The following is a 15,443-nucleotide window of genomic DNA, read 5'->3' on the forward strand; positions in this document are numbered from 1 at the left end:
TTAATTAATTAATATTTTTTTATGAATTTTGTATAATTATTATTTTACAAGAAAACATTATATTTTACATATTTTAATTTTATATTAACGAACATAAAATGAGTTTATAATATGAAATAATATATTTATCAAAGTTTTTATCCCATATAATTCTCTATCTTAAAGTTTTCAAATTCTAAATTTGAAAACACAATTTCTGATATTCTCAACCAGGCCCTAAGAAATTGATATATGATTTTAAACTCTTTTGAAACTTTAAAATATATCTCTTAATTGTTAAAGCGGACATAGCTTAACGGTAATTGACATATATCTCCAACTACGAGGTTGTGAGTTCGATCCCTCATCCCTACATGTTGTATTCTTTTAGTATTTCAAGATCATCCTATTTAGTAATTTTGTTAAACAAAAATATTTTTTTAAGTACAATAGATAAGGGCGTGAGTATTCGTACATATGATTTCTTCGTAAAAAATCATTTGTCAATTACGTTGAACTATGCCCCATCATGTTACAATGAAAATTTATTGTCCATGAACTAAAATAAAATAAACAAATAAATAAAAACTCATATATAACATAAAGACAAAATTGCAACCTCATATATAGTTTAAAGGCAAAATTTAAAATCTCGAAAATAGTATAAAAACAAGTATGAGCATACCAATAGTTGGCACGCATCTCATATAAGTGTCATTCAACAGGTAATATATTTACTTCTTTTTATAAAATTGAAGGTTTGAATTCGAAAATATTCGAGTGCTGACTCATTTTACTATTTTACTGTTGATTAGTACTAAAAATTTCTATTATAATAAAAATTGGTACATTGTCCTAAAGCCGGCCTAAATAAATAAACCACATGTTGCCTTTAGTTTTTTCATTTTAAATATTCTACTCTAGATTGTTTAAGTCAAGTCCTAATAAATTGGAAAATTGTAATGAGTAGCGAAAAAATATGTCATCTATTTTTAAAATTTTTAAATATAGCAAAAATTTTTATACATATTGTACAGACACTCAAATCAGTAATATATCAGATGTATATCACATACATTAGTGCAATTATATTAAACGCTCATATTAATAATATATTAGATGCACATCACGTATATATATTAGTAGTCAGATATATTACAGATATATACAATGTTGTCATTTTAAAATTGGACATTTATATTGTTTAAAATGCTATATTTGAAAAAACTAAACGTGGTTGCTATTTTACTAATTTTATTAAATATTTTTCTCATATTTGTAATTGTCTCTAACAAATTCATATGATAAGTTAAAACAATTCGGCTTGGATCAAAATCATTTTGATTTTGATTTTTGTTTTGAAAAACTAAACTTATAATAACACTACTTCTACATATATATTTTTTAATTTTGTTATGTTCTGTTTTCAAAATCTAAGTTAAAGATTTTTATTTTTTTTTTGAAAACTTAAAGAGTTAATTTTTTAAAACTTATTTTGGTTTTTAAAAATGGGCCCAAGAGTCATATGTGCTTTTTTAAGAAAGGTGAAAACTACTAAATTAATTGTGAGAAAATAAATTTAATTTTTAAAAATAGAAAATAAAAAATAAAATAGTTATCAAATGGAATCGAGAGTGCTCATGTCATCAACTTGTTAATATTCAATATTTAACAAAATCAATAATTTATCAAGATATTATTTGATAATTTTAAAATATTATGCAATAACAATGGAGTAGGTGGGATGAAAAATAGAAGGGATAAGTATTTTTGTTTTACTTCAACATCGTGTGGCGATGATTCAAACCTCCAATATTTTGAATGAGAATATATACCTTAATCTATTGAGCTATTCGTCGGTTGATGAAAAATAAAATAAATATTATTTTGTAGGTATAGCATTACTTATCTAATAAGAAAAAAGCTACGACGCTACTATTTTTGTAATTTTTTTTAATACAAGATACGTATGAGCGAAGATTATAAAGGGAGATGCAACTGAGCTTAGATTGATACTATTTTTGTAGTTGTTGTCATTGAATTCTGCTGTCTATTTTAACTTCTAAAGATCTAAAAGAGAGTAGGATTTTTTTTTCTCTATTCGAGTTTTGATTGAAAAGAAAGGTAATTATATTGTCTTCTTCATTTTCATTTTTAATCCTATTACCTTATTTACTTAACTGTGCTTGATTTGGCTGATGGAAAATGGAATCGAGCGGCCTCATTTCAACAATTTTATTTTTCTAAGTTTGAGGGCTGAGGCAGTACTTTACTAAATTAAGAATCTCATGCCAATTTTTAAAACAATTATTGTTATTTATGTTTTGAAAAAATTGGAAATGAAAATAAAAAATATGTTTTTGTTGTTTCCCAAATTTCTATATAATAATTTTGGGAATGAAACTAAAAATAAGAAACAAAAAATATAAATAGTTGTCAAATGTTTAGATTTCTCAATAAAATTGAAAAAGAAAAACAAGAAACGAGAATGTTACCAAATGAGTTCGGACCCTTTACAACTTTTTTCTTTTCAGTACAACAGGTAAGGGTGTGGATGATTAAACTTACAATATTTTGGTTTGAGATATAAGTCAATTACCGCTGAGCTATGCTCGCTTTAGCGTAATTCTATAACATTAAAATTATTGTCTAGTAGAACGTAACTTAACGTAGCACGGAGAAAATAAAAAAACAAGGTAGAAGATAGCTTAGAGAAAACAAGAAAAGTAACTCTCAATTTGACCAAAGTTATTTGGAAAAAAGAAAAAAAAATACATATACATGCATATATATATTATTCATAAAAACGAAAAAACAATTTTTTGAAAACAACTCAATAAGTAGCTTGAAGAAAATAAACATGACCTTGTTAGATTGTCGATATTAAGGAGCTCTAGAAGGATACAAATTAAACAAAAAGCAACCGCGTTGAAATCTATTGATATACCTTCATTAATTTTTAATTAATCATCTATAGGGAAATAAATTCTTCCTAATTTTTTTAAATTATTTTTGATTTATTACCATATAAGACGCTCAACAACAATAATCGACACGTGTATCTAAATAAGAGGTCGTGAGTTCAAATTCCACTCATAAGTTGTACTTAAGAAAAAAGAAAATGAAAACCATAATTTTATGCCCACCTTATTATTATTGTTATTATTGAAAGGAAAATGACTTTTTTGTTTCAAAAATTGGTTTGGATATATTTTTTTTATTCGTATGAATTTATTGTTTTTCTTCCTTTATTTTAATTTCCCTTGTTGGGTGGTGGAGGGGAGGGTAGGAATTGAAAATTAGCTTGTTGTTTGCGCATATAGCATAGTAATCTTAATTAATTAGATATGTATAATATTCAAGTTTTTTTAAAATAATTCACTCGGATTTTTTTTTTCTTTGTGTTGGTGGGTAGAGGAGGTTGGATTGGACATTTATATGCGGTAGACATATACTAACGTTAATTAATTGAATGTATGTTATATTTTCAAAATGGTTTTAATTAATATTTTATGTATATAATAAGGTTTGGCTTGAAAAATAATTTGCTATGACTTCTTCAATTTCAGAGGGATTGTTTTTAGTACAATAATGCGAGGGTGAAGATTTGAATCTACAACTTTTTAATCTTGATATATAATTTAATTAGTTGAATTTCGAAGAGATTGTTAATACTTTGACGTATAACTATACTAAAATTTACATATATTAATATTAATTTCTTATAATTTGTAGTCAATATATTAAAACAAAAATGGAAAATATATATATATATATTTATTTATTTATTTATTTATTGCGACAGAAAAACGTAATTATATATTGAATTACACAACCATGAATAGCTTCTCTTTTTTTTTTTCAATTCATGTGAGATATTTTTACCACTATATCAAACCTATACCTAGAGTCTTGTGATTGGATCTCTGTAACACTAACAAAATTTAATAATAGGATTTTAATTGGGACACAAATTTAGAAGATAATTGTTCAAATTGTTTGTTTAGATTTGTTTCCAAACAAAACATTATCACCGCACAGTTCTTCCTAACCTGTCCAATATCATCTATTTATATTTTCTTTAATACAAATATTTGGGATGAAAATTTGATTTCACAACTTTTTATAAAACATAGGTGCCTTAATTTATTGAGTTATGTTGCGTTGGCAATATCATCCATTTATATAATCGCTGATAATAATATGAACTAAAGAGTATATAGTTTAAAATATAATTATAACTTTAAAATGATGAAAATGTAAATATTAAATTAAAAGTTTGATGTCTGAGCCATAAGTCTCCATTTAAAATTTTTGTTGTTGTGTGTATATGATAGTTACTCAAAATTTTAGTTTTATATCTAATATATCTTGATTTATAAGAAATTTTATAAAGTTTATAATTAAATCTATTGGATACAAAATTGAAAGTTTACGAAATTTGGTAAACACTTTGTTTGATCCAAAAATAGTCAAGCTCAGAATCCCTTAAGATTAGTACTTACCTAGACGATCTACCTTGCTCCTCCAAAGAATCTGTAAAACAAGTTTAACACTCAAGTCAGTCACAGTCTGATCTAACGCTCAGGATGCTAATGAATTCACGTACCTTGCATAAGGGGCAGACATCCCCTATTAGGAATGATCTCCAACAAGGCTTCCGACAATGGCATAACGGCCATCTGACCGCCCGTAAAACATGGCGTGTTGTTGGAGAATAGTGTCGCCAACATCCCAACAGATATATGCCTATAGGACGACTCAGCAAATGCGTACTGTCTCAAAAATATCTATCCTCATCGACACGTGGTAGGCGGTAAATAGCCTCCAACATACTCTTTGAAGTTTAAAAGCCTATAAAGTATAACAATTAAAATTTAGAGATCTATTAAACACTTTTCTAAAGTTCAGAGATTCATTATATACCCCACTTTCAAAGTTTAGAAACCAAATTTATAGTTTAAATAAATATAAATTAAAAAGTTGTTGGGGAAAAGGAGAGAAAAAAATTTAAATAAATATAAATTTAAAAGGGTTATGTATGAAAGGAATAAAAAAAATTTTGGTCAAACAGAGAATAGCCCGAGACGACACTCAAAACTTCAACATGTTAGGTGTCGTCATGCTGAAGGCTCCAACTTGAAGTCTTTCTTCACCAAACTCATGAAAATATTTGAAGAAAATGACATATCGACTCTTTTTTTTCAAAAGTTATAGTTAGATGTTTTCCTGGTCGGTTGACATGGTTCAGTGAGATAAGTTTTGTAATCTTCCAACTTAAAAAAAAAAAAGTTGCAACTTTAACCATTTGATAGAATTTCATTTGAAACATCGTTGGTAAAAATATTATCATATTTGTCAAATGAATTCGAAAATATGTATTTGGTATGAAATTTATAGAATTTAGATTAAAACGACATTATTATAGTTAAGTTTTGTTTTAACATTATAGTTGGTTTTGGTTTTCTTTTACTTAAATTTGTAAGTTTTTAAAAATTATTTAATGGTGCATCTTGTACATTAATCCAACTTAATTAATAAACTTGATTTTTATTAAATTAGTGAGATTTTTTAGAGTTTTTTTTTTCTTCAAATTAATGGGTTTGGAAAAAACATAATTAAAAAACTAAGGACATGGGAGAGGGAGCACGGCGTTTATGCTCTAAGAAAGCCAACGGATCAAAGAGGCTTTTGCCTAACAATGGAAACACCATATATTATATACTAAAAATCTAGGGGTATGTGCCCTTAGTCCCTTCCTGTGTCCACCCCTACTTCGAAGACACTCTCATCTTGCCCATGCTTTGAAGACACTCCTACCTTATACCTTTTCGACGTAGACAATTCACTCTTGTGATATTGGTTAAAACTCAATAAGTTGTAGGTAGAGACTGTTCAATAATGTAATGAGTGTATTTGATAACTTTTTTTAACTTAAAATCTAGGGTTTGATAAATTATCTATAAATTTGAATATAATTACATCTAATTTGAAAATAGTATATCAAAATTTGACATTATTTGTATGAGGTAATTTTGGTAGCTGTGGAAGGTTAATGGGGAGAGAATTTGCAAATTCTTTATGTTCAATAATGTAATGAGTGTCTCTCTCTCACAATTCTTTACAATTGCGAGAGAGAATCATGCTTTATGTTCTTCTTTCGACTTGGTTAATATTTTTCTTTAAAAACATATTGGTTTGGTTTGATAAAGATTTTATTTTTATCTCTAAAAAATTATGGTTATGCTTTCAACTTAATTTTAGTCGTGAGTGTTCAGACCAAGAAACGCATAAAAGTTACTAATTCTTTAGGTAGGTGGTCATCATGGAGTTTGAACTCATTCCTTCCTAATTAACTCGATCAATGAACCACGTATGACCGTTTACAAGTTTAATTTAAAAAAAATAGAAAACCGAAAACAAAATGATTATCAAATGAAGCATTTGTTTTCTAAATTTTTTGAAAAGTAGACTAAGGAACATATATGCTATATTACTGACAGATAATTTGTATTTGACTTTTCTTGGTGTTTTTAATCAACTAGGTGGACAGGTGTTGGTGACCGAGCTCAAGTCTTTTAATCCAACTCATATGGGTATTTTTTACCCATCCAAACAAATTCGATTCCGGTTTTTTATTCAAGTGGGCCTTTACCCAAGAAGTTAGTTATGCCACCTACACATAAATGCTTGTTGGGGTGGCAGAGTGTGGGGGAGAGTGCGTGAGAGAGAGAGTGAGAGAGATTGAAAAGAGAGAGCCATTTTTGTAATAGGGTGACGAATTCTTCTTCCATCCTAGGGTTCTGATTTTTCAATCTTTTTGGATTTTTTGTGGGAGCTGGGTACTGTCCAAGAATTGGTGTTTAGTGGCTGTAAATCTCCATGGGAGTGCATGAAGAATAGAAGCACTGATTTGAACAGAGTGTTGCTTCGATTCTTTGTTTGAGTTGCTGATTTCTTGATCATTGTTTAATAGATGGCCTTCAACAGTGGATGTAGATCTTCTTGATCGAACCACTTTAAATTTGTGTGTCCATCTCTTCCCTTAAACTCATCTGTTTTCATCTTTATCGTTGTTTAATTTTGTTGAACACTGTTTTGGTTGAGCTGCTGTTTAAGATTAAATTTGTTAATTGTTGTATTAGATCTTCTATTAGTAAATTAGATCTAATATTGTTTTTCAATATATGTAGGTGGTAGTGTTACAAGCATAATTTTCAAAAACAACCAACAAAAATGGTTACCCAAAAGATTAACTATTTCATCTTTCTCAATTCTCATTTTCAAAAGATGTTCGTAAAATTAAACATATTTTTTAGAAAGTACAAGTTTGGTGTTCTAAAAATTAAGTTATTCTTGAAAATAAACTTAAGAAATTATCAGAAAAAAATTTGAGGAAGTTAAACAAATTTTACAAAACTTTTATTCCGTAAAACAGAATTTTTCAAAAGAAAAAAAAATCTTAATAACTTAAGAAACCTACGTTTCAAATCTCCCATTTTCAATGCTTATCATTTCCATTATTCCAATAGCTTTGACACAAACAACAAATCTAAAACCAAATACCAATTAAAATCTACAGGTCTTTTAACCGGTTGTGAATTCGAATCCACAATCCATATAGGTTGTATATTATATAGAATATATAGGTCTTAACAATCCACTACAAAATTTTTCTACCATTTCAAAACGACGTTATTGCACCATTGAAAAGTTAGTAGATTAAAGAGTGATAGAATAATGCAGGCAAAAACATTCTTAGATTAGGTTGCGTGGCATTTCGAGATATATCACCTAGTTATTTGGTTTGTAAATTTTTCCGATCTAAACTATTCTTATTAGATAATAGACCCAAATCAAATAAACTATAAACCATTTTATTTGAATTCAAGTGAGACTATCACAAAATTGTTTCTGCCGTTGATAAGAAGACCCGGTGCTTTAGGTTATAAAACAGTATTACAGTTCGTGAAAATTGTCTCACCATAAAAAATAAGAAAAAGTTAGGGGAAATAAAATAATTAACTAAAAGAGATACTTTTTAATTAATAATAAACACACATTTGTTTGGTTCAACCGGAACTATTTTTAAAAGAGATCATGAATCTAATCAAATGGATAAAGTTTTGATATTTGAACTCAAAGAGGTGGAGATCGAGGATTAGAATTAAAACATGATAAAAAGAACTAGATTTTTTTTAACTTTTTATTTGGAGAGGTGAATCATAACGCTTGATAAAAAAAGAATTTGAATAAATACGGTAATAATATGTGGGTTGAAAATGGAACTCACAATCTCTTGATCGGATATATATGTCAATTAGGACTGAACTATGCTCGCTTTGACCTAATTGTTTTATTCATTACCAACAACAGAAAGATTATAGGAAGCTCTCAAAGTGACAAAGAGGTTGTCTATCTGTCTACCAATGCAACTTGGCCAAGATGATTCCTTCTAGGGTGATGTTGGTTCCATCTCTTCCAGTATTGAAATTAGATATATAGATAAATATTCGAACTTACGATTTTTAAGCCATATTATTAACAATTTTAGGACGGGAGCATCTTTTCAAAGTTTAGCAAATTATCGCTCAGAAACACAAATCGAAGATAATACTTTGAAGCTAAATTTTGTGGAGGAAATAAGAAAATCACTTTAAGGATTTGTTTGAACATGTCAAAATCACTTTTGCCATTATCAAAATCACGTTCTTTTACATTGATCATGTGGCAAATTAAAAAATTGATTTAGAAAATTTTAAAATTACTTTAAATGATTTTTAAAGTATCACTAGAATGATAATTTTGGAAAATCAATTATACTTAAATTTCTTTTTTTCAAAATCACTTATTCTACCATCACTCTCAAATACACCCTAAATTTATAAGTGAATAACCGTAGGGACTTTGTTAATCTATCTAATTACGAAAGTAGAGAGAATAATGAAAAATTATTGTTACATACATATGGACAAATTTTAGAAAATCCAAAACCCCTAATTTAGGTTCAAATCTTATTTTGATAACATTCTAAGTATTTATTTAATTTTAATCTCTAAACTTTTAAAATGCAATTTATTTTGGTATATGAATTTTCAAATTTAGTTTATTTTACTTCTTTAATTTTTTTAAATATTTATTATGTTCTCTAAATTATTTTTATAAAGTAATTATTTTGGTCTTTTTACCTACGTAAGTAGATAACATAGTCAAATAAGCCGTGATAATTGACATATATCTCCAACCATCTTAATTATGAGAAATCTGATTCGAGGGTAAATTTCTGAATAGTAATTAGTTGATTTTTTTTCCCTATTTGGTTAATTGTATTAAGACATAGAGCTAAGTTTTGGTTGTTTCGTTCCGAAAAAGAAAAAGAGAAAAAAAGTGAATATTGTATATCTAAAATTTTAATCTATTCCCATTTCCCCGCTGGAGCCCGACGCATCCACTGGAACCCGAGCCGGAATGACCGAAACCGACCCGTTTTTCTGAAACCCATACCCGATTAGAGGTTAAACCTCTAAACCCACAGTCCATTCTCTCCTTCTGGAGTTTGGAAGGCAGCCATGGGAGTGTTGAAGCACATCCTCACTCAATCTCGCCGCCATTGCCTCACCAAACCCCCTTCTCTTTCGACTCCTCAATTTCTTGGGTTCCACAGATCCCTCTCCTCCGAACCCAACCCCGATGCCGATTCTCCCCCCAACGAATCCTCCCGAAGAACCCCTCGCTCCGTTCCCATTCAGCCTGTCTCGTACTCTGTCAAGCCCAAGCCGGAATCGGCTCAGGATCAGGACTCTCCGGAACCTCCCCAAGCACAGTCTCCGCCGTCTCCTCCTCCTCGGCGGCCGCGGGAGCCGTTGAGTCCGGAGACCCGACGGACCTGGACTCGCGAGGATGTTCGGTATATGAAGGATGCTCCGTCTATAAATCCGGTATCTTATCCGACGCGTGTTGCTCCGCTTCCGGAAGATAAGAGCTCGGCTTCGGGCGATGCGGCTTTGGGAGAGGGTCAGGAGAGTGCGCAGATGGAGGAGGAGAGGAAGAGAATTGAAGCGGAGAATCAGTGGAGGAGGAGGGTTTTCAGGGTTGCGGAAGAGGATAAGGTAACTGCTCCATTTCCAATGCTGATCAAGGTCGAGAAGAAAGAGCAGAAGGTGGTTCTTGATTTGATGGACGCAATCCGGCAAGTGAAGGTCAGTACAAAAGATTCTGAGAAATTTCACTACTCAAGGGTGCATTTGGAGAACTGAAAGCTGTTTTCTTTCAAATTAAAAAGAGTTTAGAATACCAAAGAGGTAGATTTTAGAGTATCTGTCTACATGATCGATGGAATGGTAAAAGGAATGTGATTTTCAGTTGGGGGAACCAATATATGTTATATATTTTTAGGCAGACTAATGCCCATATATCTGTTATTAGATTTTAACTCATGAAGCAATTATTAACAATCTCACTGTTTAATCTTCAATGCTTTCTGATTTTATTTAAGTTCAGGCTAATGGCAAGCGGAATTTTGATGAGACTGTTGAAGCACATGCAAGATTGGGGGTTGATGCTAGGAAAATGGTAATGTATCTATCATCTCTGGACTCTCTGTAATGTTCTCTCTTGGTTGTATTGAGTTCGAATGATACTATTACCAGTGTTAAAATAATGGAATTTTAGGGTAGAAAGGAAGCCTGAATTTTCTGAGTCATCGGTTGATTTGAATGTGGTACCTGTTGTTAGTTTGGATTATGCTGGCCTTGCCGTGCACTATGCAGTAGAGTTCTCAAAATAGCTTTGTATGTGAGAATGAGAGATCCGAACTGTATCTTGTAGCATTATGATCTATGCAGTTGTGGTATAGTTGTGGTATTATGTATAGTTTGTGTGCCCTTTTTTCAGAGAGCATATATACAAATGATTTGGTTGTCTTATTCACGATTTGAATTGGTTGAAATTTAAAATTACCATGTTGTATGTTCTGTTACATGTTTTATCTAACTTTTTAAAGTTATCCACATTCTTCTTTATTTGAGAACATGGGGTAAAAATGATTCCTTCATTTCTCCTGCTGATTCTATGCACAATGATATGTCCTTTCCTTATGTGGTATTCTACATTATTTTTTTCTACTACAATATTGTTTGCACTCATAGCTTTCTTTTTCTGAAATGCAGCAAGTTCTGGGTAACATGACTTTGCCCCATTCCATTGGAAAGGTAGCATCTGAACTTTGTATGAATAAGCATGTCATGTTGGAACTCAATATCGTAGCTGATTTGTTGGAAAACCAATATCATTTTACAGTCTGTCAGAGTGGCTTTCTTTGCTGAAGGAGCTGATGCTGAGGAAGCAAGGGCTGCTGGAGCTGATATTGTAGGTGGCGTTGAACTAATAGAGGAAATTGCAAGTAAGAATTGATATTTTTATTTTTTGCTCTTGTACTCAACTTAGTGAGTCAATTTTAACTTTTTGAACCCTTAAGTAGTGAAACTAATATCTTAATCACATTTTAGGCCTCAATGTATCCTCTAGGATTGCCACTCAGAAAATAGTAGTTTCAGAAACTTTGTGGCATCAGCACCCAATTATCCATATCTTCTCCTTCGATCTAAATCCCTCACACAATATAACGTATTTCAAAAAGTCCCAATGAAAATGATCAGAAGCTTTACAAAATCAATTTCATCCTGACCTCCCTTGTTAAAATTTTATTTCTGAGTTCAGACAAACTTGGATTTGTAATTGATCAATGTTTGAGACTTCATTTCTCTATGTGTGCAGCCAGTCGGAAATTCAATGTTGATAAGTGTTTCTCAACACCCGAAATGATGAGGCGCATTGGCAAGGTTTATAGAATTTAAACTTTTTGTGAATAAGTATTGTTGTTCTATGCTGATGGCTTCCTATTCGAGGAGAATCTTGTAATAAGAAATTCACTCTACGTTTGATCTTACTGCGTGTATCAGATATCAAAGATTTTGAGACAGCGTGGGTTGCTACCAGATCCTAAAGTGAGCCCACAATTCTCTGTTTCTATGGTGTTGTTAGCTTATAAATTGAAATATTCTCTCTGATGTGCTGATTTATTGTATAGCTAGGTACTGTAACCAGTGATGTCAGAGGGGCCTTAAAGAAAGCAAGAGAAGGTCACATGCACTTTAAAATGGATGCTACATCAATTGTGCATGTGGGGCTTGGGAAGGTAAATCACTTTATTTAAAGTAGGTTGCTTGGTTTTTCTAAGGAATCAACATGCCGAGTGAAAGTTTCTAGGAATGCAACCTTCTAAGTCCGCTTTAACTACTTTCTTCAGGTGAGTCATTCGGAAGAGTCCTTACGAGAAAATATTGGCGCATTTGTGAATGCTCTTTTGCTTGCAAAGCCTGCAGGCTTGAAAAAAGGCAAGTTGTGTCTCTTATTTTTTGTTAATTTCTGGTTGATGAATGTAATGCAAGTTTTTCATCATTGAACTTAAGTGCTTCTGTCATCTTCACGGGATAAAAATATTTCCAGTCTTCAAACTATTTGTCAGCTGCAATAAATTTTGCTAGTTGGGGCGCGTTTTCTTTGGTTCTATAACTGAAATTACCCGTTATTACTTGCAGCCTCAAAATATGCTGGATATGTAAATTCCTTCCACATATGTAGCACGGTAATTCTAATAACCCTTGTTGTATTACTTGTAATATCAGAATTTCATATGGGGCATAGTGATAAACTGTTGAGTTCGACTAAAATGATTGTGTCAAAACCCCTTAGGAATCTACTTGGATTGTACAATATCCAAAGTTACTAAATCATACATTACTTTCTAATTGCAACCGTAATGAACATGGTGGCAGTCTTTATGCTACAAAAATTGCGATAATAGATCACAAGCTTATTTTCATTGCAACGTTAAGATTTCATTTTGATGTTTAGGCAGTCTGGATATTTAATGCTACGTGCTGCAAGTTATATGGCATCTTTCGGTTTGTTTCTTGCGACTCTTGGATGGATTAGTGAATCAAATGTATGAAAATTTCATGTCATAATTTACTAATGCCTTGGCACGAAACGAAAAGTTGAATTACTCCAACAATTTTTTTTTTAATTTTATAACAAACCGAGCTTACAGAGAGGATAAATGAAAGAATATACAAGGGACATACAAAAAAACAAGCCTAAAGGAGATTCACCAGATCCAATCCAAAATAATGACACATGACTGACTGCTAACTAAAAAAGTCATAGAAATTGACACCCAGAAAGAGGTATTTCTCCCAAGACCTCCCCGCCCCTTAAAAATTCTACTATTCCTCTCGATCTAAATACCCCATAAAATAGTCTAAAAAAAAAGAAAAAAAAGATCCCTCTACCCCGATAAGGGTACCGAGTATCTGGAAATCAGAAGAAAAATCTCAAAATATCATTCCCCCCCCCCCCCCCCCCCAAAAAAAAAAAATGCTCCACAAAGGATCCCTACCTGCCCGATAAGGGGTACTGAGTATCTTGAAATCATAAGAAAAATCTCAAATACTATTTTGCCAAAAAGGGTACTGAGTAATTCATTTGTAGCATGTATAAAAGAGTTACGGGAAGATCTGATGTATCTCCTCACTATTTCTCTATTCAATATCAAAGGATATAGCCCTCAGCCATTACAGAGCTAACCCACCAATTCGAGAGAGACTCTCCTAACCTATCTTTTCCTTTTCCAAAGGCACAGAAACAAATGTATACCCTAACCAGCTACCAAGCACCAAGCACCAAGCACTCATTCTCTCTCCTTACCGTTATGGCTACTTCTCTTTCTACCCTTCCTAGAGTAAGTATTAACAATGGGGGCCTCACAGAAGATTAACTATTTCGACAAATGTTAAATCTTATAGACCATAAACAACTCCTTAACCTGTGCAACTAATTTAGTTCCTCAAAACCATAATCTTTTAGGGTAACCTGTTGCTGATTTGAAAGAGTAGACAATACTACGTCGTCCCTAGTAATATTCGAGCATATCTGGAGCAGCCATTGGTCCTATTTTCTGGGGATACCAAACTAGAGATGAATGTTGTGGGAGTGATTGTTGCCGAGTTTTGTGATACGTATCTCTATAGGATCTTATATCTTTAAGTTGCAACTACTAAAATGTCTCATAGATGGTGAAGCAATTCATTGTTCTTCTTATGTGCAGATGGGTCCTGGATTCCCAGTTACGATACAATCTTTGTCCAAAGTTGCAGATCAATACAACAGAAAGTACTTAAGCGGTGTGATCCGCTGACATCTCTAATATAGATCCTTTCTTTTTGTAGCCATTTTTTCCGTCTTTGGTCTCCCCTGCCCCCAGTTATAATTTTATTGTGACAAATCGGGAAGCAGTCTAGATCTGAGTAGATTTTCTTCAACCATTTACTGAGGGCATATTTTCGTTTACTGAGGTACAAATTGTTAGCTTTTTTACCAAATTGTGGCAGAGTCATTTTGAATTTGCTCTGCTTTGTTGTATTTAAATGATCATCTGGGCTCTTGCCAATTTGTTTATCACTGAACTCGAGCTATGGTTTTTGTGACTTGAAAACTCACGTCACCTGCTTGTTCTGGAAAATAAAAGGCAAGTTTTCTGATAGAGTGGGGATTTGATGGAGACTGGATTTGTTCATAACTTATTGAATGAAACATGGATTTGTTCTTCTAATTTGGGTCATTCTGTATGATCTTGATGGTTGAAATTTTCTCGGTTCTCTCTTAGATTTTACTTGAATTTGCATTTGTTTTACTGTTGTCGTTATTTTTTTTATTTTTTGTATGTTATACAAATTTTACGATATTGGATATCGGAGCTTCAATAATTTTGTAGTTAGAGATGTGCATAAGTTGAATTAATCACTTAAAAAAGAAATGAGACATATATTTAGAACAAACGTTTACAACTTCGTTTTTCCATTTTTTGTTGCAATTTAGCTTTTCTTTTTCTTGCTTTTAGACTACGTTACATTAGTTTAAATCCTATTTCTCTAAATTTTTATGTTTATTATATCTCAGTATTCTTGAATGTTGTATACAAAAATTAATTTGATTATTAATTGTTTTTTTAAATTTATATTAGTACATTTTTTGTTCATTCACTAAATAATTAAAAGCCAAAGTCACGTATAGTATGATAAATAGGTTTGATTTATTTATTATTATTTTTAAAAGATGTTGAATTTTATTAAATAGAGTCGAGCATTTGTTATATAATTTTTTTAAAAAGTAATATTAGATTCTTAAAATTTGAACTTACAACATTTGAGAAGAAGTAATTTTGGATTATTTTATACTTCTCTCTAATTTCAAAAGCATTGCCTACTTTATATATTTTTGAGAAGTGTTAGCATAGCCTACCTTTTTAAAACTGTTTCATAATTTATATTTTGAAAATTTTGCTTATTCTAAATTTTAAAACTTGATGTGTATTCTTATGCTTATTATAGGTGTAATGTGATTTT

The 15,443-nt window shown here is 31.2% G+C and overlaps 1 protein-coding gene across 1 annotated transcript; it reads left to right on the top strand.

Annotated features, from left to right (window-relative positions):
* The first annotated feature begins 9,512 nt into the window (after positions 1-9,512).
* On the top strand, positions 9,513-14,581 carry LOC111020988 (Ribosomal protein L1p/L10e family). Its single transcript, XM_022297801.2, has 10 exons — positions 9,513-10,178; positions 10,480-10,551; positions 11,148-11,189; positions 11,278-11,380; positions 11,755-11,819; positions 11,940-11,984; positions 12,068-12,175; positions 12,287-12,374; positions 12,579-12,625; positions 14,147-14,581. Exons 1-10 carry the CDS (start codon positions 9,549-9,551, stop codon positions 14,234-14,236), a joined length of 1,290 nt encoding a protein of 429 aa, XP_022153493.1. The 5' UTR covers positions 9,513-9,548; the 3' UTR covers positions 14,237-14,581.
* The last annotated feature ends 862 nt before the right edge of the window (positions 14,582-15,443 follow it).

The sequence above is a fragment of the Momordica charantia genome (genome assembly GCF_013281855.1).
Source record: "Momordica charantia cultivar OHB3-1 chromosome 8 unlocalized genomic scaffold, Mcharantia_2.0 BLBB01000008.1, whole genome shotgun sequence".
Taxonomy (NCBI): Eukaryota; Viridiplantae; Streptophyta; class Magnoliopsida; order Cucurbitales; family Cucurbitaceae; genus Momordica; species Momordica charantia.